The sequence below is a fragment of the Myotis myotis genome, unplaced genomic scaffold (assembly GCF_014108235.1).
Source record: "Myotis myotis isolate mMyoMyo1 unplaced genomic scaffold, mMyoMyo1.p scaffold_m19_p_6, whole genome shotgun sequence".
Lineage (NCBI taxonomy): Eukaryota > Metazoa > Chordata > Mammalia > Chiroptera > Vespertilionidae > Myotis > Myotis myotis.
This window is the reverse complement of record NW_023416368.1, coordinates 53424644-53448778: the sequence shown is the minus strand read 5'-3', so window position 1 is coordinate 53448778 and position 24135 is coordinate 53424644. Positions and strand designations below refer to the sequence as shown.

Below are 24135 nucleotides of genomic sequence, written 5' to 3'. Positions count from 1 at the left end.
TGTGAGGCCAGTTTTCTCTTTCTTGTAGTTGAATGTTTCCCTAGCATGTGGGGTTCTATACAGATGTCCATCTCTGATGCACGCGATCCATCCTTTTCCATCAGCTCTGGAAATATACTGACCTGACTCCCCTCCATCCCTCCTCAGTGCTTCTTATTCTCAGAGTCGTAGCTGTGTCCTCCTTCGGTCCCCAGTGGGCAGTCCACACAACAGCCTTTAGCACTCATCCCCTTCCTATGGCATTGTGGGGAGGGGAGGAGAGAGGACATGGGCTTCCACAGCATCCCATTGCTTCTTCTCCACACTCTCTCATGACTAGAAAGCAGGAACTTAAATGTTATTTCCTCCTGCCATGTAGGTATGGCATATATTAATATGCACACTTCACAGATGACAAGAAATGAGGTTGAGGGGGATTTCATAGACCTGGGTGTTCTGATCCAGACTTTGGGTGTTTTGACTAATTCTAGTCTATTTCCACTCCACACTGAAATTTTTATTGCAAGTAGTATCATATCAAATCAGTTGTTCTAAATATTTTTCTTCTACTTATTAAAAAAGAGGAGTGTACTAACCGGTTTGGCTCAATGGATAGAGCGTCAGCCTGCAGACTGAAGGGTCCCAGGTTCAATTCCAGTCAAGGGCATGTACCTTGGTTGCAGGCACATCCCCAGTAGGGAGTGTGCAGAGGGCAGCTGGTCAATGTTTCTCTCTCATCAATGTTTCTAGCTCTCTATCCCTCTCCCTTTCTCTCTCTGTAAAAAATCAATAAAATATATAATAAATAAATAAATAAAAAGAGGAGTGCAAAATAGTTAATATAAAGCTATATCATTTGGTCTCTAAATTCTTGTTTAGTGGAATAATAGCCACCCTATTTCCTGCATGGCAATTTGCATCTGAAATTATTTATTATTTGTTTGCTTATTTGTTGATTGTTTTCTCCCATGAGAATACAAACTTGCCCCAGGGCATTGAACCTAATAGGTCTAGAACAGTGCTTGGTGCTTAACAGGAAACTCAATAGCTATTTTTTGAATAAATAAATAGAATATTTACTTGTCACTTTATCTCCTTGCATATGATTTATTATTAAGTTAGTAGTGAAATATTGATCTAACAAATTATAATGTAATCTTAACATAAGTAACTCAAAAATATATTTGGTAATACATTTCAATAAACATATTCTGCATGAATGAATGAATGAATGACTGAGCCTACATAACATACAGTGAAACCATTTACTCTAGACTGCATGCTTTGATATTAAAATATTTTACTTTTTTTTTGTTTTGCTCAGGTTATTGGTCGTTTTGTTTTGGTGAAAGTCTAGTATATCAAGTATTTTTGGATGTCATCAATTGCCATGGTCTGGAATGTTTGGTGCCCCAAATTCATATGTTGAAATCCTAATCCCTAAAAGTGGTAGTAAATAGGGGCTTTGGGAAGTGCTCAGGTCATGGGTAGATCCCTCCTGAATGGGATTAGTACCTGATAGAAGAGGCTTCAGAGCAGCGGTTCTCAACCTGTGGGTCGCAACCCCTTTGGGGGTCGAACGACCCTTTCACAGGGGTCACCTAAGACCATCGGAAAACACATATATAATTACATATTGTTTTTGTGATTAATCACTATGCTTTAATTATGTTCAATTTGTAACAATGAAAATACATCCTGCATATCAGATATTTACATTACGATTCATAACAGTAGCAAAATTACAGTTATAAATTAGCAACAAAAATAATTTTATGGTTGAGGGTCACCACAACATGAGGAACTGTATCAAAGGGTGGCAGCATTAGGAAGGTTGAAAACCACTGCTCCAGAGAGATCTCCAGCCCCTTCCACTCTGTGAGGGCACAACACAGCTAGAAGGTACCAGCACAAACCACACTGACGCCTTGATCTCGAACTTCTAGCCTCCAGAACTGTGAGCGATAAATTTCTTTTGTAGATAAGCTATTCAGTAATATTTTGTTACAGCAGCTCAGACAGACTAAGACATCAGTCAACTACCTAGCTTGTGTGTCCATATCAAAGGGAGCTCAGCTTTAGAATTGATATATTTATAATGTAATTTTATTAAAACTACTGAGTTTAGATGGCTCCTGGCATCTTTCGTTAAACTGAAGTTCTTCAGTGGTTAGTTTTCAGTGCTTTCACGGAGGAAAAAAAGGCAGCATGATTCAACCTTTCATTATTATAGGAAAAAAACACTGCACAGACTTCAAGAATGAAAATAACATTTTGAGTGTTCTGATTCTCGCTCCCAGTTACCGGAACACATACAAGAAGAACATCTGTGTGGACATGCTGCGAGATGGGTATCACAAGTCCTTCACTGAGCTCTTCACCCTGATGGAGAAGTGGGAAGCCCTGAGGGAGGCTGCGAGGGTCAGGTCCGTCTTCTGGTTGCAGAAACCCCTGGAGGAGCAGCCTGATAAGCTGGATCACTTCTACTACTACCTGACCAGGGCTGAGGTGGCTGAAAGGAAAAGTAAGTGCAGGAAGGATTACAAATTGTTTCTTGTATACTGATATACCTTGATGTGGAGATGGGGGAATGAGGAGAGATAAACCAAAGAACTTATATACTTACTAGAGGCCCAGTGCACAAATTTGTGCACTAGTAGGGTTCTTCGGCCTGGCTGGTGATTGGGGCTGATTGAGGCTATCTCACCAATCCCTACCAGGGCGATCGGGGCCAGCCGGCCAGGGGAGGGACCACAGGAGGTTGGCCACCACGGGAGGTTGGCTGTTCATCCTTTTGTGTTCCCCTCTTCAGCAAATTAGCAATTACCCCCTCCAAAAACCTGGCTCCTCTTGTTCCATCACCCCCAACATTCACTCATGAATCAAGTAATCAATATTTTTCTCTCCTAACTATGTGTTGAATCCACCTGGTTCTATTTACTCTCTCAGTTCCCTCAGTTCCATTGTATGACATTCAAATTAAACTGACCACCAGGAGGTAGCTCCTGCATTCAGCGTCTGCCTTCTAGTGGTCAATATGCATCATAGCAACTGGTCAGCCAGTTGTTCATTGCAATGGTCACTTAGGCTTTTATATATGTAGATATGCATAGCCCATAGATATGGGCCATAGGGTGGGGAAGCCCTGAGGAGATGGGTTGGGTCTAGATGGAGGGGAACAAAGGAGGGGGAAATGGGAGACATTGTAATACTGTCAACAATAAAAAATATACTAAAAAAATAAATTGTTTCATGTATGAATTTGAGACATTAAGACATCTTAGCACAGTTCAACCTAGTCAAATAAGCATCTTTATGGAATAAGTGCCAAAATCTTGAATCACGGGGCTGCCCCAGACACAGGGGTATTGTGGTACTGTCATTGCAAACCAGAGGAGACAAGGAATAGCACCTAATACCATCTCCACAACTTTCCAATGTATTAAAATCTTCTGTATCACTAAATATGAAACTTTCCAGAGTTCTTTATCTATGAACTGAATATTGACTTTCATTGAGGCGATACTTTCAAAGAGCATTAGAATTTGAAAATTAGTATACTGATTTTCTAGTATTTGATAATGGAACTTGAGGGTTTCATCAATAAATGCTATAGATTTCAATCAGAATTTTTACTAGTAAACTAGAGGCCCAGTGCACAAAAATTTGTGCACTTGGGGGGTCCCTCAGCCCGGCCTGTGCCCTCTCGAAGTCTGGGACCCCTCAGGGGATGACCGCCTGCTGGCTTAGGCCCGCTTCCTGGGGGAATTGGGCCTACGCTGGCAGTCAGACATCCCTCTGGCAGCCCAGGAGCCCTCAGGGGATGTCCACTTGCCAGTGGGGACCAGGCCTAAGCTGCAGTTGGGCATCCTTAGCGCTGCTGAGGAGGTGGGAGAGGCTCCTGCCATCACTGCTGTTCTGGCAGCCGTCAGCCTGGCTTGTGGCTGAGCAGAGCTCCCCCTGTGGGAGCGCACTGACCACCATGGGGCAGCTCCTGCATTGAGTGTCTGCCCTCTGGTGGTCAGTGTGTGTCATAGTGACCAGTCATTCCCAGTTGTTCTGCTATTAGGGTCAATTTGCATATTATCCTTTTATTATATGCCTGGTGCATGGGTAGGGGCTGGCTGGTTTGCCCTGAAGGGTGTCCCAGATCAGGGTGGGGGTCCCGCTGGGGTGCCTGGCCAGCCTGGGTTGGGGCTGAGGGCCATTTTCAGACTTGCCACACCCCTTTCAGGGTGGGGGTCCCTGCTGGAGTGCCTGGACAGCTGGGTAAGGGGCTGAGGGCTGTTTTCAGATTTTCCACACCCCCTTCAGGGAAGGGGGTCTTGCTGGGGTGCCTGGCCAACCTGGGGGAGTGGCTGATGGCTGTTTGCAGGCTGCCAAGTCCCCCAGCAGGGACCCTCACCCCATGAGGGTGTGGCCAGCCTGGGTGAGGGGCTGATGGCTGTTTGCAGGCTGGCCACAGCCCCTTCAGGGTGGAGGTCCCTGCTAGGGTACCTGGCCAGCCTGGGGGAGTGGCTGATGGCGGTTTGCAGGTGGGCCACAGCCCCCAGCCACCCAAGCTCCCAGGGGAGGCTGGCTGGAAGCAGGTATCTGGGATTTATTTATCTTCTATAATTGAAACTTTGTTGCCTTTAGCGGAGGCCACAGCTGGCCAGGGCAGGCGGAAAGCTTGGCTTCCTCCATCACCGGGGCATGCAAGCCTTTTGCATGCTCCAGCTCCATGGCTGCTGGCTGCCATCTTGGTTGGGTTAATTTGCATGTAGTCGCTCTGATTGGCTGGTGGGCGTGGCTTGGGGCATAGCAAAGGTTTGGTCAATTTGCATGTTTCTCTTTTATTAGATTAGATAATGAGAAGAATTAAAAGCTGCAAATCACAATTATGAATAAAATTGTTAATTTTATGTATTTCATCACATTGTTTCTAACAGATTCTTTTTTTGTGTGTCCTAAGATTTTCCAGAAAGTCACTATGTTTCAAGTATTGAAGAAAATATTTTAATTTCTACTATAGTACTGATGTTGTTTTCATTTGTATTTCTTAGTTACATATTAGAGATTAGTCATTTTATATCATCAAAGACGGGAAATCCTAGATTTTGACATACACTTGGCATTCTAAATTATTCTTTCCTTCAACTTCTTGTGTGAAAGTACCATAGGACCTAAAGAGAGAAGCTCATGCCCTACCATGACAATGTCTACATTTCACTTCAGGCCTTTCTATGAAAAAATATTAGCAACATTTTGTTACTTAATGCTACAATGGGGGAAATTGATGGGGCCATGGAAACAGCATCAGAAGATAGCAAGAAGTCTTTCAACATCCTTAGTAGAGTCAATACGTATTTCTCATCAGGTTGTGACCTGACTTACAAATATGAGTAACACAAAAATCCTACCACCACCACCATAAGTGAACTAGAGAGAGAGAGAGAGCGCAAATAGGAGGTGATTATTTGTATTATGAGAAGAATTTAACTGTAGAATTGACTTTTAAAATAGAATACTTGGGCAAATTTTAAAATGTTATTTACATACAATTTCTCTGTAAATTAACTTTTATAAATAAAAAAATGCTATTTTAAAAAACCTACATACTGATATCAACCACAAATTCTGAAGTGATATTTACACTGAAAATAAAATTGATCAAGGTTAAATTTGCCCAGTGGTCATTTTTTTCAAGTTGAATCATCATATTCACTAAAGGCTTTAAATAGAGGCTTTCATTTAAGTAGAATAAACATGAGTCAAATACATCACTTCAGAAAGTGTCATTAATATGAGAAACTTATCATAAAGCATTTTGTAATGATAAGCAAACTAAAAATGCTAAATAGTCATTTTAGGGTAGAAAACATTTTAATTTATAATCTTTTATTAAAGAAAAGTAACTATACATATAAGTAAAAATGTTTCTCCAATTCCAAAAATTAGCAAAGTCCAAATTTTATAATAACCAATATCTTATATACATGGTATAAATAATGAAAATAAATATTTCTTTACTGAGTGGTCTATTATATATCCATGGCAACCAAGGTTGCATTTGTTAAATGGAACAAAATTACCTCTTGCCCAAAATTACTCTTTTATAGGGTTATCTCCATCAAAATGCAGTGGCTTTTGCCTGTTTGAAATAGAGAAAATTAAAATTATTGCAATAAATATTATTGGAAATGCTTCCATTGCAGGACATATGAAACATTTACATGTTCTTTTTAAAATTTTGTATACTTTTTTTTTCACATTTAACACATGAATTTTGTTGGGAGAAAATTGTTACTTGAGTTAAGACTATCACAGGAAATGGGTAAGGAATATGCACATTCACTCTTATTAACTTGGATTAATCCTAAATCCTTAAACACACACACACACACACACGCACACACGCACACGCGCTTCAGGTAATATATAGAATTCTGTTAATAGTACTTCAAGATTCCATTGCATATGGTTATGAGATCTAAGACGTTTACTCTGAAGTAGCATATCTCTGAGAATTCGCATTTCTTCTCATTGAAAAGACCGTCACCCTAGAGTTACCATGAAGTTCATGTTATCAAAGCTGTGGCACTAACAATAGTTACCTTGTGGTCAGTTCTGTCTCTTGAGATTTCCAGAACGGGAATCTAGACTTACTTAAATTATTTTGCAAAACATTTTCTGTTTTCTAGCAAAGAAGTATTTTAAAGTAAGCCAGTCATTGCTTTTTGGATTATTTTCCATTTGTTAAAGTGTTTCTTTGTCCCTGAAAATGTTTCTTATATTACCCGTTGTTGTGAGTAATCTCTGTACCATCTGTAACATTATGGTTATGGCCCCGTGCCCCCATGGGGCTAGAGAAGAGATGACAATAATGGTAATGGGCAACTGAATCAATAGATAATTCAAACATTATTTACACTTGACTTTATTTTTTAGATAAGTCTTTATTGTTGAAAGTATTACATATGTCTCTTTTTTTCTCCATTGCCCTCTCCTACTCCCCCCCTCACCCCCCCCCTCCCCCCCCCCCCCCCCCCCCAAGCCTTCACCGCCCACTTTAAATTATTGCCAAGGGTTAACTAGCAATTTTTTTTCTGGTAACATTTACTTAGGATATTCAAAGTATATTCTACTCAAGCAGAGTTCCACAGGATGTTGATAGGTTTTATGTGAAGCAAAACAAAAATAATTTTCTGGTGAAATAAGTTTGAGAAACATGTGAATTAACATTAATGTCAGGCAGGTTGGTTTATTGCAGGACTTACCAGAGCCTTTAACATGCCAATGTATTTACTGAAGGAGGGAAATTAGCAAGATAATTTCCCAAACTTATTTTATCATGGAATTTCCTTTTTTAGGTAGCTTAATAAATACTGATCTAAATAAAAATGAACAATAAAGTTGATTTTTATTTTATAAATAAACCTGCAGATAATTCAAGGAGGGTAAAGGCTGCTTATAATGTGAAAAATACAAGCCATATATTTGAATCACACAAAGATTAAAAACTTGAATATATCCCTTTATACTTATTACTCTGAAAAAATTCCATTTATCTTGATAGCTCATATCACTCATTCTAAAAAAAAAACACAAACTTTATTTATGAAATGTTAGAAATGTTTTTCTATTAAGGCCTAATTACTGAAAAATAGAAAAGTTATTTCAGCATTACATATATTTTTAAAAAGTTCATTATATAACTTTTAAAAATGGAAGAGAAGAAGTATTTTAATTACAGGCTTAAAAAATAACTCTCTAATCACTGAATACGACAAAGAATATAAAATACTACAACCCAGATTTTAGTGTTCTGTTCACAGTAGGTAGAAGACTCAGAATGGGAAGATCGCACGTGGGAGAAGCCAGCTCTGAGATGAGCGCATGGTTTTAAAGTAAATACCCTCAAGTTAGTCTCCGATTTTCACCTGTGCTGCTGCAGGATGGCTCTCTGGAGGCCGACAGGGAAAACATTTTAGTTTTACTTTATTTTTAGGTATAAAACCTATTTTGAGGTAAATCTAATTTCCCGTGGAATTATGAAGCAATATATGTAAAGGAATGACTTTGGTTTAGAAATTTCTTTTGGAACATTGGAGTGACTTATGTACAGTTCTAGTAAGCTTATTTTCAATTTTTCTAAGCAATTCAACTTTAATCTTACAGGAATGGTTGTGGGCAATGTATAAATATTTTTCACAATTGTAACCTTTTCAGGAATATATCAGTGAATAATAATGATTGTGTGTTTTTTAAATCCTTGGAAAGGTAATCCAGAGGCTACCACATATTTACAAGTGTGCTTTTTGCACAAAGGCAAAAAGACATAAGGATTCTGAATTTGTTCCTATTCACCAATAGATTGGAGTTTACAGGATTGAGACACAAGTTATAAACATACAATGTTTTGATTCAAGTTTATGATTGATGACAGTGGGATTTACAAGACTGATTCACAAAGGATTAATACTTTTTTTTTTAGTACAAATAGGTCAGATGCCACTTCAGGGGAAAGGGTAGCTTTAACACACTAACAACTAATAAACTAATACTGTTTGAGTGACAGGGATGACTAGTATTAATGCATTTTCAACAGAAAAAAGGACTCATAGAAAACAAAAGCATAGAAGTTCACTCTTTCTTAGCGTTGCTGGTAACTCTTATGCCTGGAAATATTGCTAGAAAGTATATGGAGCTTATTGCGTCATCTTTTTTTCTTTTCTTTATTGATTAAGGTATTACATATATGTCCTTATCCTTTCATTGCCCCCCTACTGCCCCCACTCATGCCCTCAAATCCCTGTTGTCCGTATCCATTGGTTAGGCTTATATGCATGCATACAAGTCCTTTGGTTGATCTCTCCCCCTTACCCCCACTCTCCCCTACCTTCCCTCTGTGGTTTGACTCTCTGATTGATGTTTCTCGGTCTCTGGATCTGTTTTTTTTTTTTTTTTCATCAGTTTATGTTGTTCATTATATTCCACAAATGAGTGAGATCATGTGATATTTATCTTTCTCTGACTGGCTTATTTCGCTTAGCATAATGCTCTCCAGTTCTATCTATGCTGTTGTAAATGGTAAGAATTCCTTCTTTTTATAGCAGCATAGTATTCCATTGTGTAGATGTATCACAGTTTTTAATCCACTCATTCTTGATTTTTTTTCTTATAAGCCTCATGATTGTTTTTCTTCTAAGTGAAAAACCTTGCCATTTTCATTTACATTATTTCATTTACATTATTTACATTATTTCATTTACATTATTTACATTATTTACATTTTATTTACATTATTTACATTGCCATAGTTAAGAAACCTTGCTTTCTCTGTATTTTTAATCTTTAGTGAGAAAAGTTTTTAATGATAACCACATACTCATTTCTTCTGAAAGCACTGAGCACATTGCTACTATATGTTGTTGTCTTTTGTCTTATATATAAAGTCTAGTGAGTCAACCAAAGAGTATGTTCATTTCCAGCATGTGCTAAGTTTTGGGGAAGATTTTTTGTTGCTTTCCTCATATGCATATTCTTTAATTAATGCAATTACTTTCATAGTTAATATACATTAAGTTTTGCATTTCAAGTTTTAAATGTAGTTAATCATGTTTTAAAGGAAAAATAGAAAATAAATGTCACTGTATCGGTTTGCCATTCGAAGGGATGTGTCATTCTAATGCAGTTTATGATGTTTTTCTCTCTTTGAAGAATATTTTGAAGATGTCTATGATAACTTGTATGCTCTGGCCTGTTACTTCAATAATTCTGAAGACAAGTGGGTAAGGAACCACTTCTACAAACGATGTTTTGAGATTGCTGAACTGATCAAAATTGACGGTGGGAAGAAAGAAGCCGAGGCGCATGGACACATGGGACTTCTCTTTGAGGAAGAGGGTGAGTGGCCCTTGGCCTGGATGCCTTGGGTGCCTTGGAGGATCCAGAGTCCAGGCAATCAGAAGGCACGTGGGGGTCGACAAAAAGACCTGAGGCTTTATAAAAATATAAGTTACTGAGATTCAAAAGCAAAGGTGTGACTTACGGACTCACCTTCAGTATTGCTTGTGTCTGACGTCTGCCCCAGCGCTAAGCCTCAAGTTCCCAGCAGCATCACAAAGAGAAAGCGCCCCCTAACCCCCATACATCCTTCATTCACAAACATGCTGCACCATTTTGAATTGTTTTTCCTTTTTTAGCGCTTTCTTTGTTCATTTTAAATTAATTTCTCATGTGTGAAAATGGGTATTTTTCCAAGTGCCCCTATACAAAAAACAAAAAATATCTAAAAAACTCAGATATGGCTCCATCATGATTTTTATAGTAATTTCTGAAGGAAATGTTCTTTTTTAAAAATAACTTCATAGCTAACAATGTTATCTTAAGACAAACCAAACTCTAAAACAACAAAAAATCACCAGAAACATATGTTGTATGGTGGTTTGTGGTTTAATAAGGACTGCAAGTAGAAATTTAAGTTATACTTATTTATGTAAGGACTAGTGTCCTGGTGCACGGATTCGTGTACATTGAAAGGAAATTAATTAGTCCCTCTGGTGCAGGGATTAATGCAGGTGGTCCCAGGCAGTGGCTGGCGGGGCAAGACTGAGCCAGATGGGCCGGACACCCCCTGGAGCCAACCTCCCATGGTCCCTCCCCAGCCGGCTGCACCTGGGCCAGTGCCGCAGCTCAAAGGGCGTCTGCGGAGTAAGCGGGGTCCCTCCAGCAGGTGGGATCCCTTGGCCTGGCCTGCAGGGATCAGGCCAAAACTGGCTCTCCGACATCCCCCGAGGGGTCCCGGAGTGCAAGAGGAATTGCAAGGAACCGGGCTCCCTCCTCCCTGGTTCCAGGGTGTCACAGCTTGGCAGCTCCTGTGTTGAGCATCTGCCCCCTGGTGGTCAGTGCGCATCATAGCTACCGGCTGGTCAGATGGTCAGACGGTTGCTTAGCCTTTTATATATCTATAGATAGTGGGTAGAAAATATATCTGAAGACAAAAATACTTTATCATGTTTTTCAATTTGTAAAAATGGGGTAAGTTCTTGCTTAAATAAAGTAAGATGCAAGGTGAAATTTTTGCTTAAGCTTTTAAAAATTACTACCAGTATTCCCATTTCACAGGTGAGATAAATACTTTTTTTTTAAGCTTTTAAAAAGTATCTTCACTTTGAGGATGAGGAAACTGGCACAATGAGGGAAAGCTAGTTAGTGTTGAAACTGGTATTAGTCAGCTAGCTTCACAGCCTGTTGCTAGTAGCCCCTGCTCTACACCAACAAATAATTGCTTTACTTTTTTGATGAGCTAAGTCTAAAAATTCCTGAAGATTATATGCTAAAATATAATGCTGCACTTTGCTGTCAACTATGGGAACCCCCTAAAAGAATAAAATAAAAATTGCTTTTTGGTTTGTTTTTATAATTGAAGCCATCAAATTCTGTCGCCTATGATGACAAATCAAATAATTAAACTGTCAGTTACTGGTCCCAAAAGAGAAGTCACAAAATAAATAAGAAATAATATCAGAAAATAAGGGGTGATTAAGTCAGGGCTACACTGATGAAAATGTAAGAGTGGTCTGGTAAGATTCAGATAGCTACTAATAAGTATATTCTGAATTTTTCTAAAAAATTTATTTCTGATTTTTAATATTTGGTTTGATTTCTCAAAAAATTTTTATTGTGGTAAAAAACTATATAACAAAATTGGCCATCTGTTTCTAAGTTCATTGGTGTTAAGTATATTCACATTATCATATAACCAGACTTCAGAACTTTTTCATCTTGCAAAATTGAAAGTCAATACCTAGTAAACAACAACTCCTGGTTTCTTTGTTCTGTTTTTTTTAAAATCTTTCGATGTATTTCTATTGGAGGATTTATTAATTGCTTCATTCATTCATTCATTCATTCATTCATCCATTCATCCATTTACTCATCCAACAAATATTGGAGTGCCTAGTAATCTTGATCAGTAACCATGGCACCTGGTTGCCCACATCATTTTAGTGGCTGAGAGTGAGGATGCATTTGGGAAATGTGATCAGGGTGGGGCTGCCCTGAGAGCAGGTCGTTGGCTGGCTTACATTTAGCTGTCCCACCATATAGCATAATTCCATAGTAAATCGAATATTTTGACTATGTAATTATTTTCAGGTTGTGTTGTTTAGTTTTGCAACTACTTTCTGTCAGATCTGAATTATTTTTCTATGGCTTAATCAGTTCATAGGCCCTGAGAAGCATGCCTTTACTGCCTGATGGATAAAGTGGGTGAGTTGGTATTGATGAAAAATTCTAGAGACTGCCTTTGATTGTGTACTGTACCTAGCAATGGTGAAAATTACTGGTGTAGCTTTTATAATTTTAGAATTTTCATGAAGGAGGTAAAGTAGAGCTATCCAAAATATGTGGCTAGGGTGGAATGGGGACTTACCTGGCTGTAGGGTTCCCACTGAAGTGACTATGGTGTAGCTTCCGCATATCTGACCTGATTGGTCTAGACAAGCTAATGGAGGCCCCACAGCAACAGCTAGGTGGCAGCTGTGCTCAGGGGCAGGTGGCAGCATCCTGATTCCAGGGGTGCCCATTCAGGTTAAAGCAGGATACCAGCCGGCAGATGGCAAAAGGCGGACTGTCAGGGCCCAACCGAGCAGGCTGCAGTCCAGGGCATGGCTCCAGCGCCCTCAGGGAACCATAGAGCAAATGAACTTGAGCAGAGGCCATAGTCACAGGGTCTGGGCACCTGAGTACAATCAGGGCCAGTGTTTAGCCCAGTGGTACATATGGGACCAGAGCCTCACCCAGAGCCCCCTGGCCAGAGTCAAGCACAGCAGACAGGTTCTAACCCCCAGTGCTGCTAAAGATGGGCCCTCTTGTACAGTGTGCCTGATCTCCATTGGCTCAAGGGCTGGCAGTTTCATTCTTCAGGGCAGGTATTTTGACGATAGCTGGGGTGGCAGACATGGACTAGTCATGGACTGACAAACACTTGTGCAAATCAGTGGCTATATATTCAGTCAGAATTGTGACCTATTTGTAAGGACTTTTTCATGCAAACAGGGCAAAGAGGCAGAGAGCATTCATGCCATCCTGGAGCATTGGGGAAGGCCCTCAGACACTGATCAATAGGAGATATGCCCATTCAGAGGTCTAGTGGGCCAGGTGTCAGACCTGGGGGGAGAGAGCGCTTTTTAAAAGACAGAATTTGTGAAGCACTGGCTCCTTCCCAGTATGATCAGGGGCAAGGACAATGAAAACACGATGATATAGCAGAACCTTAACTGCAGTCCTTTCCTGCCAGGGCAGCATTAGTGCTCAGATGGAGCCCCAAACCCTTCCCTGACCAAGGAACTGGGTCCAGTTCCTCGCAGCTTTATTGGGAGCTGGTAAACTAGAGCAGTGTTGACCACATCATTGTTTATAGTTGAGCAAATACCAGAACCTTTTTCTCTGCCCTTTCCAATGATTTAGAATCTGGGTCCAAACTTTGCTTTTGACCAAATTAATGGACTTAGTACTAGGGACCAGCTGGTTTCCGTAGAGCCCTGCAGAAGGCCAGTCTCTTTTGTAGGAGGCTAGCATGGAGGGACATCAGACTTGGACAAATTAACCCTTAATTTCTGCCTGTTTTTTTGTCCTGTCACTCCTTCCCCAATTCCAATGGGCAGCTTCTAATTATCATCTCTCACTCTGGGACCACCCTCTTCTATTCCAACCCATATGGGCTTTGAGTCTGAACTTGCCTGTGGGAGATCAGGAGGAGGATTAGAAATAGATGTTGGGTGATAGCCCGGATGCTGATCATGTTCACGGGAGACGGGCAGGGGAAGCCATTGTTGGAACAGCTTAGGGAGTGCACACCACCTATTTCAGAAAGCCATTACCTGTGCTTTAGCCCAAGGATTGATTAAAGGCAAACCAGGATCTACAGCATTGATCCCAAGTTCTCCCCATGACTGAGGAAAGACAGAGTTATCCTGGTTAGCTTGCTCATGTCTTAGAATTAATGTTGACCTGGACAGATTCGAAATAGTGTGTGTCAGTGTGGTTTGCCAGGGCCCCGAGGGCGCCAGTAGTAGGGTAGTGTTTGGAGACACACTGGAATGCCTCTTGGTTACTAACTGGCAATCCTGAAGCTGGTCACAACGCCACCTGCAGGACTCTTCCTCTCCATGGTTGGCCTTTAATCTACCTCCAGTCCCCTGACTTGCTACCAGGAGGCCATGGTCTGGGCCTGGCTGGACACCCAGTTTGCTGGGACAGTTGCCATGCTAACAAGGTAATTGGTCAGAAGCACTCACAGCATGCCTGCTGGGGCAGCACTGCTCAAAGATGGCTCCCAGAGACAGGAGCAGCAGCAGGAGTGCTGGTCCCCCACCGCCCTTTCATTGGATGCTGTATGTTTAGGGAAGTATCGTCCAACTCCTGTTGTGATCTGGGGCCAGACAGAATAGCAATATGATGTGGCAGAGCCTTGATACCAGCCATATCCTGCCAGCTCAGCACCCAGGCTTTGAGGTTGCAGAGTCCCTCCCGTGCATGATCTGCAGAGGGGGTGCAGGGAAAGGTATGGGGGCTGAGGTATGTGCCTAGGGTTGCAGCCATGGGATGTAGCATACAAATAGCAAGATTTCCCACGTAGGCATTCACTGTTAGGGGAGCATCAACCTCTCCCCTGTCAGGAGAGAGGGACTGGGGCATAAGCCTTTGCAATAGGTCAGGATTGAGTTCCTTAAAAGCACTGAGCCTAACTGGTTTCCTTGGAACCTTCTTAGAGTCCATCTTATTTTCTAGGAAACCAGCCTGTGGAGAGCGGCTACAGTGTTTGGACAGGTTCAAGCCTCAGACTAATGAGAGAGCATAGTCCTCTTATTGCCACGTGCAAGTCCCAGCTTGGAGGGCAAGTCTTCCCAGCACAATTATAGTCAACAGCTATAGTTGTAAGCTTGAACCTATGGTCCAAACATGTGGCCTCACGTGTCCGAGTAAGATGGGCTTGATAGAGTTCAGGTGCATGTAGTAGTTGAGTAGAATCGAAACCCACAAGAATGTTGTAAACATCTTGACCACACCCTTACTTTGCCTCGTGGAATCTGGCTATAAAATAAAGACATGGTTTGTAGTACGTGGCGCTGTCGCTAGCTCTCCATCAGAGAGGACAGCTTTTATTCTCTTGTCTGTCTTTTCTCAATCCTTCACTGTCCCCTCTCAGCGTCACTGAACCTGGCTGAGCTGGCACGGCACATAAGGTGCTTTGGGGCTGAGTATGCCATAGCCGTGTCAGCTCGCCACACCAGCCTGCAGGGGATCAGTGTTGGATGAGTTAACCCTTACCTCTTACTAGTAAATCTTTAAGTTCTGCATAAAGAGATTATGGGCACAGAAGTCCTGATCTTTAAGAATTAGGACAAAGCTAGGACCATGAGCAAGATTCTGAGCTTCAAAAGGAGCCCCCCCCCCCCCCCGCCCTTCCCCACGACCAGATGTTTCCAAGAACTGATCAAGGTAGAAGAGAACCAGTGAGTTAAAGCAAGAGACGATCAAACCTGTCCTGGAAGAATGCCTGATAGACACTGGGCTTGAATGAGGTGCTGTTCCTACAACTGCCTCCCCCCCCCCAACTCTAGGTAGAAGCAGGGTATTCTACCAGCTCCAATGGCTCGTGGACAGAGCCAGGGGGAGACTGTCCATCCTGCTTGCCTTTAAATACCAGGACTAAATAGGCTGCTTCTCATTGAGGAGTGTAGGGAATGCAAGGAAAACAAAGCATTCGTCTTGCAACAGCTCTCACAGCAACTGATTCAACTCCTCTAAGCCCAAGCCCTACATGTGTGAGGGGAATGGCATTTTCCCTGTTCAGCAGTCTGGACGTTAAGCCGGTTGGAGGCACCACCAAAAAGACCAGTTCTTATTTCTTCAAATGAAGACCTCCTGCCGTGAAGCCTCTTAGCACTGTCCTCATACACAGCCTGATCCTTTTGCCCTGTCCCCTCTCTGCCTTGACCTCAGATTTGCCGTGGGCATGGTCTCCCATGTGCCTCACGCTGTGACCGTGTCTGTGACTCTGATTATCTGTTTGCTCGGTGGAGAAGGACTTTTCCAGCAGCCCGCAGACTCCTGTCATGGGATCACACTCTTTTGCTCTGCTTCTCCAGGTTTGGTACTGACAGCTCTTAGTAACTGCACTGCCAGTCAGGACAAGTGTTGTAATACTGCTGGCACTTCCTGGTTACTCATTTGAGAAAGAATTTCCAATCACATTTTTTATGCGTTGAATTGTAGACCCCAAAAAGATGTTGAATTCTTAACCTCCAGTATTTGTAGAAGACGGAGATACGATGACCCTAATTAGATGGACCCTAATGACTGGTGTCCTCATAAGGAGGAGACTGGGCAGAGAGAAAGACATATACAGAGGGAAAGCAGTGTGAAGACACGGAGAACATCATCTACAAGCCAAGGAACACCTGAAGCTACCAAGACCCAGGAGGGTGGCACTGAGTGGGTTCTCCCTACAGCCCAGCAGGAAGCAACCCAGCTGACCTCTTGGTTCAGACTAGCAGCCTCCAGAGAACGAACTCTGCCATTGGCGCCACCCAGTCTGTGGTACTTTGTAGCGGCAGCCCCAGGAAACTAACACGGTATTCAATATGGTGTCAGTAATTTTTCCTAACTTAAAAAGAAAAGATGTCATTTCAGGGGCAATAGGGAATTACAATAATGGTAAAGTGATGTGAGGACATGTGACGAATGTCATGTTCCTTCATTTCAGGCTCTGACAGATAAGACATTTGTGATAGTATCAACTGGATACTATCTAAAATAATATGAGGAGATGTTTTCGTATTCTCCTAACATCTCCTATAAACAATCTTTTCCTACAGTTTTGGCTTTTTTTTTACCTTATTCTGTATTCCATTAAAACATGACTTCATTTGGTGGATGTGTTTATTCTTTGTTATTTTAAATGAAATTTATCATCACGGTATTCAGTTCTCAAAAAAAAAAAAAAGGTTAAAATACAATAATATCATCAAAGATGCCACATCAAAATTGATAGAAATTTCTTGGTAGTTTCTTATTTGTCATGGAATAATGTTTGCCACTTTATTAGAAAAACAGCCTTAATAACTAAAAGAAATGCAAAGGATATATCAGTTTTTAGTGTGGTATTTTATTTTCTCTTTCATTTTATTAAAAATTAATAGAGATGTAAGCGCTGTTGAGGGGATTTAAAACCCATCAAATACACAACATCTCATCTGAACGGAGGCGCCTCTGGAGAAGCACGCTGAGGATGTGGAAGGAAGACAGGTGCATTCTGCATATGTGCCCTTTCGTACCACACAACTGGTTACCTTGTGCATGTGTTGCTTTTTAATTAGGGGAAAAGGTAGCTAATTTTTTAAAAATCTGTTAAATTAAAAAGCATAGGAAAGGGCAGAAGGTTTTTAGAGTTGGTAAGAAATATAGTGGGGGATGGGAACAACCGGGGGGAGGTGTGGGGGGGAGGGGGTAAGGAGACTTATGTAATACTTTAAACAATTCAGAATTCAAATTAGAAAAAAAAATGCAAAAAGATATAATAGTGACAATTAAAGAACTATTATAGATCCAGTCCCATTATTAATGAAGTAGAAAAGTGGGGGCAATGTGAATTGTGAATTGGTTTTCAGATAGAAAGGGAAGCTCAAAGCTGCAAGAGTAGTAGAAATATGGGTTACAGCTTAAGTAAAGCAGGCACAGGGATTACATTAGTGTTAGATGATAAATGCTGAATGATTTTCTTGGTTTAGATCAGGGGTCCTCAAACTTTTTAAACAGGGGGCCAGTTCACTGTCCCTCAGACCGTTGGAGGGCCGGACTATAGTTTAAAAAAAAACTATGAACAAATTCCTATGCACACTGCACATATCTTATTTTGAAGTAAAAAAACAAAGCGGGAACAAATACAATATTTGTATTGCATGTGGCCCGCGGGCCGTAGTTTGAGGACCCCTGGTTTAGATACTTAACCTAACACGGCATTGAAGCACAAGGCTGCAGATGAAGTCTAGCGGAGGAGAAACTGTTAGGCGGGGCAGTAAACTTGGATTCTCTTGACATTGTCATTGGCTAGTTAACTGTGTTGATCTTGCTTCCCTTGTCTCTGACGTGAGGGAGTGCGAGCACGTGCACTTCGCTCTTAGTTCACGTCCAGCTTTGATTTCCACGGCTGCTTAGGTGGCTATTGAAAAACCAGTCTTTTAAAACTCTGTCAACTTCTTTCCTTATTAGGGAAAGAAAAATGTCAGTTTATAAAAAGCAGAGATGGAGCCTAAAATTAACTTCTTTGTACCACTCTTCATTATTAAAAAACAATAATAAATCAATTCTAGCTCTTCAGAGAATTCTTTTGACGATCAAATGAGATAAGCGAAGTGCCTGGTGTTCTGCTTGGCACATATGGCACGTAGGCCTACATAAAGGCTGCTTTCTGTTTTCACATTTTCTCCCTCACAGTGTGCCTGCTACTTAAGTAGACGGGGAGAGCTACCATGCCACAAAAGTGCAATATCAGGCCGACAGGCAGCACCTGTAGTGAGCCCCAGTTAAAACTGGAGAAAGTCCTCAGAGAGGCCAGCAAGGCAGTAGTGATCTGCACTGGGGACCCCCTCACCTGCTCCAGCTGGGAACCGCTGCTCTTCTTCCTCTGGGTGTCTCCCTTCATCTCCTCCCTCTTCCTTTGAGCTCCGACCTTGCATCTTGGTCCTCCCGTCTTCTCCACTGAGGATGCCTCTAGATGAGAGGGCAGGCCTTACTCTATGAATAACTTCCCTGTTGCCTTTCCAAGTGCTAAGATCACATTTCTGCACACAGTAGGTACATATTATTTTGGTCTTTGCTTGTCCCTATTCTTCCACTTGAATGCTGGGCTCCTGCAGACACTTTGAAGGGGCAGTAGCTTGGGTGGAGAATAGAAGAAGACAAGAACTATTCTCTGGTGATTCATTTTTCACAGGTTTTCATGATTCCTAAGTTGATGCTCGAGAAGAGCATAATTTGCCAATGAGGAAGCTGAACCGGAGTAATTAAACATTTTGCCATGGCCACATAGTTTGTTAGTAGCAGGTGCAAGACCCAATCCAGAGCTCCAGACCCCTGTCAGCTAGCTTCTCCTTCTCTGTGAAATGCTCAACACAAATACACACGGACTATCTTAATATTGCATGGTTCTTCAAACTGATTTACCAGTATCATTTAGATCAGTGGTTCTCAGCCTTCCTAATGCTGCAACCCTTTAATACAGTTCCTCATGTTGTGGTGACCCCCAGCCATAAAATTATTTTTGTTGCTACTTCATAACTATAATTTTGCTATTGTTATGAATTGTAATATAAATATCTGATATGCAGGATCTATTTTCATTGTTACAATTTGAACATAATTAAAGCATAGTGATTAATCACAAAAACAATATGTAATTAATGTGCTTTCCAGTGGTCTTAGGTGACCCCTGTGAAAGCGTTGTTCGACCTCCAAAGGGGTCGCGACCCACAGGTTGAGAACTGCTGATTTAGATGGACTTAGAGCAAGTCAGCTGTATCTGCGATGTACATAGCGGCAGTCACACATAGGTGTATGATGCGACATATGAAGTGCTTTTTCTCATGCATGATGTAGGTGATGTTATTCCCCTTTGTAGATTTGCAGGAAACAGGGATCTGAGAGCTTACATGAGAACTAAAACATATCAGAGCCCAGACTGGACCCCCGTGTCTTTGGATCTTAGTCTGGTGTCCTTTCACTTCCTGGAACCACATCTCTGCACAAAGGTTTGCTCAGCAGAGAGACCTCACAAAGCTGACCTTCTGGATTTACCTATTTTTATTAAAATTGTAATAATAAAAGACTCTGATATAAAATGAACCCTGAGAAAATTATAAATAAAAAAAATTGTGTCTCCTTTTTTATATCCTCTGTCGTTTGCCAGCTTGACCAACCATCTGCCTTCATGGTCCTTTCCCCATCCCCCACCCCAAGAGCCCCATGCAGTGTTCACTGAGAATCTCTTTCCATCTGTGGGTACTAGTGACCTGACCCCCTCATGATGTAATGTTTACTACAGTTTCAGCCTAGCCAGGTTGTGCAGAGACAGGATGGTTCTCTAAGAAAGCAAGTCCATGAAGGCTAGCACAGTATAGAGGCCTTTTCAAACAAAGAGCAGATTGGAGGAGAACGTGACTAGTAGACTGAGGGAGTGGGGGCAGGCAGGTCTGGGTGGCTCTATAATCCGGCTTTTGTCACGTGTTGACATGTGAATTAGGCTGCTCAATAATTGTGGGTAGGATAACCTAGAATGGGGGGACCAGAAGCAGGAGAAGCTCAAGGAGGTGTTGAGACTGGTGAGGGGAGTGGGCTGGTATGTTGGCTAAATAGATGGAAAGGAAGGATGACTCCAGACATTGCAGCAGAAGAAACAGCATTGGTATTCACATAGAGGGTAGGGGATTGGAGAAAGGAAAAATATAACTTTATATGCAGCATATATGACAAAGAACAAGTAGCTATATTCTGTATAAAGTATATATCAATTGGTAAGAAAAATGTTAAGATGACTGTAATTTAATGGAAAGAGGATAAAAAGAGACAATTTGTCAAAGAGGAAATATGATATGTAATGAATATATAGGAAAATAACAAACTTCTACAAAAATCAGTTTGAATCATTGTGAAATGCCATTTAACACTTCTTAAAATGCAAAAAAAAAGAGTAATTAAGATTCCTTAAAATAATACTTACAGGTATTGCTGGTGATAATTTGAATCATTTAAATGATTTTGGGAAGAAATACAGCAATGCTTAGCAAGTATAAAATTTTCAATACATCTTTATCGATTAACTTCACTTTTAGAAATGTGGAAAGTAGTTCTAATAAAATAATTTAGGTTAGCGGAAATTTACATTAATCTCTTTACAACTGTTTAAAAATTCTGTATGAATATAGAAAAGGAGGGGAATGATACTTGACCAAAATTTTCAAGTGCTTTTTAAGATTTCCTCCTCATCGTGTTTTATTTATGCTGACAAAATATTTTTTGCCTGTAAAATATATTACACTTTTGCTAAATATTTTCAAAATTCTTTGTATTTTGAGTCAGTGTTAGGGTCACTGCTCCACAGGATTTGCCTGGGCCTGAGCAGGCTCCCAGGACTGGATTCGGTGTTTGAACCTGCAAGTCCCAGGCAAACCTGAATAAAATGGTTGCCCTAATGTAGGGAACATTAACATTTTATTTTGTATCTCTAAACCTAGCATTTTATTCATGCTCCAAACAATGGTAAGACAATCATGTCTTTTTTTTTTTTTTGCTATTAATAGATTTTGACACACATAACATGATTATTTTCGAGTTTAAGTGACTCTTATTTATTTTAATTTTTATTGAATTTATTGAGGTGATATTAATTAATAAAATTATATAGGTTTCAAGGGTACAATTCTATAATCCATCATTTGTATATTGTATTGTGTGTTTACCATCCCAAGTCCAGTCTCTTTCTGTCACCAGTTATACCCCTTTACCCTCTTCTACCTCCCCCCACCCCCCTTGCCCCTCCAGTAATCACCATACTGGGGTGTTTTTTTTTTAATTTCTTTATTGGTTAAGGTATTACAAATGTGTCCTCATTTCCCATTAACCCCCAACCTCCCCGTCCCCCCTGCCCCCACTCCTGCTCTCATCCCCCTGTTGTCCGTGTCCATTTTTTTTGTTGTTTTGGTGTTTGTTTGTTTTTGCTTACTCCCTTCACCTTTCTACCCAGCTTCCCATCCCCCCTCCCCTCTGACAGCTGTCAGTCTGTTCTGTACCTATGGAATCACTCTTATTTTCTGTTTAAGTTGCTGTCATATTTTAAAATTTGTAACCATGAAGCCTCTATTACATACATAATGCCTCAAGAGAAAACAGCACTGGAACCAACAAAGGGCAACTCATTCAATGTTTACCCTGAAAATAGATTTCCTGGTGGGCACTGTGGATATTTGGGCTAGAGAAGTGGGGGGAACAAAAACCTTCCTCCAACGGTTGCTGCTGAATCATGACCAAGCTCTCCCTCAGCCCCGTGTCCTTCCCCGCCTGCTCACACCTCTAGTACAACTGCCCAAGTTCATGGGGAACGTTTTTTCCCTCTTAATAGTTAAAAAATAAATTATATTTGTCTATTTCCCCTCACTTTTAAACTGCTTCTAAATTTGCATTTTAAAGGTCCCTTTGGAGGAAACTTTTCCAAAAAGATTCTCTGAAAGAGTGAACACATTAATCCATTCAGGTTTCCTAGTAACAATATGAAATAAAGCCAAAAAGTGTCTAAGGATGAACCCGATTACTCCAACATATCCACCCATAGGAAGGCGCCGGGGCTGATGCCTGGCGGCAGCATCTCCCCTTTCACATCTGCATGGTTGCCTGGCTCACCACTCCGGCACTTCTCGTTCGGATTAAATTCCAAGAATGGATTCGAAAAGTGGGCACTAGTATCCATTTTCTAAGGTGCACCTGACTAGATCGGTATTAGAAACTGATCACTTTACATTGGAATGAAAGTGAATTTAATATTAAAAAGTTATTTTTTGCCCTGGCCAGATTTGCTCAGTGATTAGTGTGTGGGCCTTGGGACCGAAGGGTCACAGGTTCAATTCCTGGTCAAGGGCACATACCTAGGTTGCAGTTCCCCAGCCCCAATAGGGGCAGGTGAGGGAGGCAACTAATTAATGTCTCTCTCACATAGATGTTTCTCTCTCTCTCTCTCTCTCTCTCTCTCTCTCTCTCTCTCTCTCCTCCCCCTCCTCCCTCCCACTCTCTAGAAATCAATGGAAAAAATATCCTCGGGAGAGGATTAAAAAATTTAAAAAAAGTTATTTTTCATAAGTTAAGTCAATTAGCATTACTTTTTCTATATTAATTAGTTGTCACTTTTCAAGGCATGTCAGTTTATTTCCCATCTACTATATGTACTTGTTCATAAGACCTTACAGTATTTAATCAAGAGATCCTTTTAAAGTATTGATAGCCACAAGAAAATTATTCCATGTTTGATCTGTGTTAAAGAACCAAAGTCCAAGATCTTTGAATGGAACTTAGAATAAAAATGTAATTAGGTTACATCCCTAAAGTCTGATATATCTTTAAACAAGACTGCAAATGAAACTTTATTAGAGCTTCAAATGAATTATTTCATTGCATTTTTTTAAAATTCATTTTCTTCCCCTTTTCTTTCATGTCTGTGTTACTGACAGAGCTGCCTCTATTTTACCTGTCTTTTTCAGGGAGTTTTAATTATTTACTGCTTAACGAGGAGTGCGGAGACACAGCCTCATTCAGAGGTGCCTGCTCTGCTGCGGGTTTTTCTTTTTCAAAGCTTTGCAGGGAGGTCTTGAAAGCTGCACTGAGCCTCCAGTCTCCACACACTGAATAGATGGCTCTGGAGGCCGTGTGGCCTCTGATCCTCTGAGAAGAGGCACTGCCCCAGAAAAGCTCTTTGGAAATACCACTGTCCAAGGGCGAGAGGGGTGAGAGTTGGGCGAAGTGTACCGTTTCCAACTAGCACCTCAGGTGGGTCTCAATTCGAAAAAGTGGCACTGCTCCATGCTATTTAGGTGTTAAAGCAGTCCCTATAGCAGGCCCATCCCGATTGGCTCCAACTGGCAGACAAATAGAGACCATGGCATGAAACGTTACTGAATCTGTGCAAAACCCAGGCACTCTGCACGGTGCCAGCACAATTGTTTTAATGCCCCTTGCAAACACATCCCAAAGTTGGCATTGCCATCCTCATTTCAGAGCCCTTCAAGAAAGGATGTGAATGGTCCAATTATATCATGATGTTGAGATTCAAGCCTTGGTCTCTGCATTTATGTCAAACATTGGACACAGTTTCTAAAAAAAAGGGTCACCATAAGGAAGTAAAGCCCCATCTCTGGGCATCATTCTGCCACCTGCTTGATATGTGAATTTAGGCCAGAGAAGCCCTAAGGCTTATCTTCCTCATCTCTAAAATATAGGCACTAACAAATATATGTAGCAGCTACTGTTGTGCTCGGCATATGATCAGTGCTCAAGTAACATTTTTTTCTCCCTCCAAACTCACCTAGATAGATTACTGTCAGTTTGTTATCTATAATAATAAAA

The 24135-nt window shown here is 41.1% G+C and overlaps 1 protein-coding gene across 1 annotated transcript in view; it reads left to right on the top strand.

The window, feature by feature from the left end:
• Positions 1-24135, top strand: part of TTC29 (tetratricopeptide repeat domain 29) — a 151537-nt gene that overhangs the window by 25559 nt on the left and 101843 nt on the right. Inside the window, exons 5-6 of the mRNA XM_036314703.1 lie at positions 2280-2503; positions 9682-9867. Of these exons, the coding sequence (XP_036170596.1) occupies positions 2280-2503; positions 9682-9867 (410 nt within the window). The remainder of the gene's footprint in view (positions 1-2279; positions 2504-9681; positions 9868-24135) is intronic.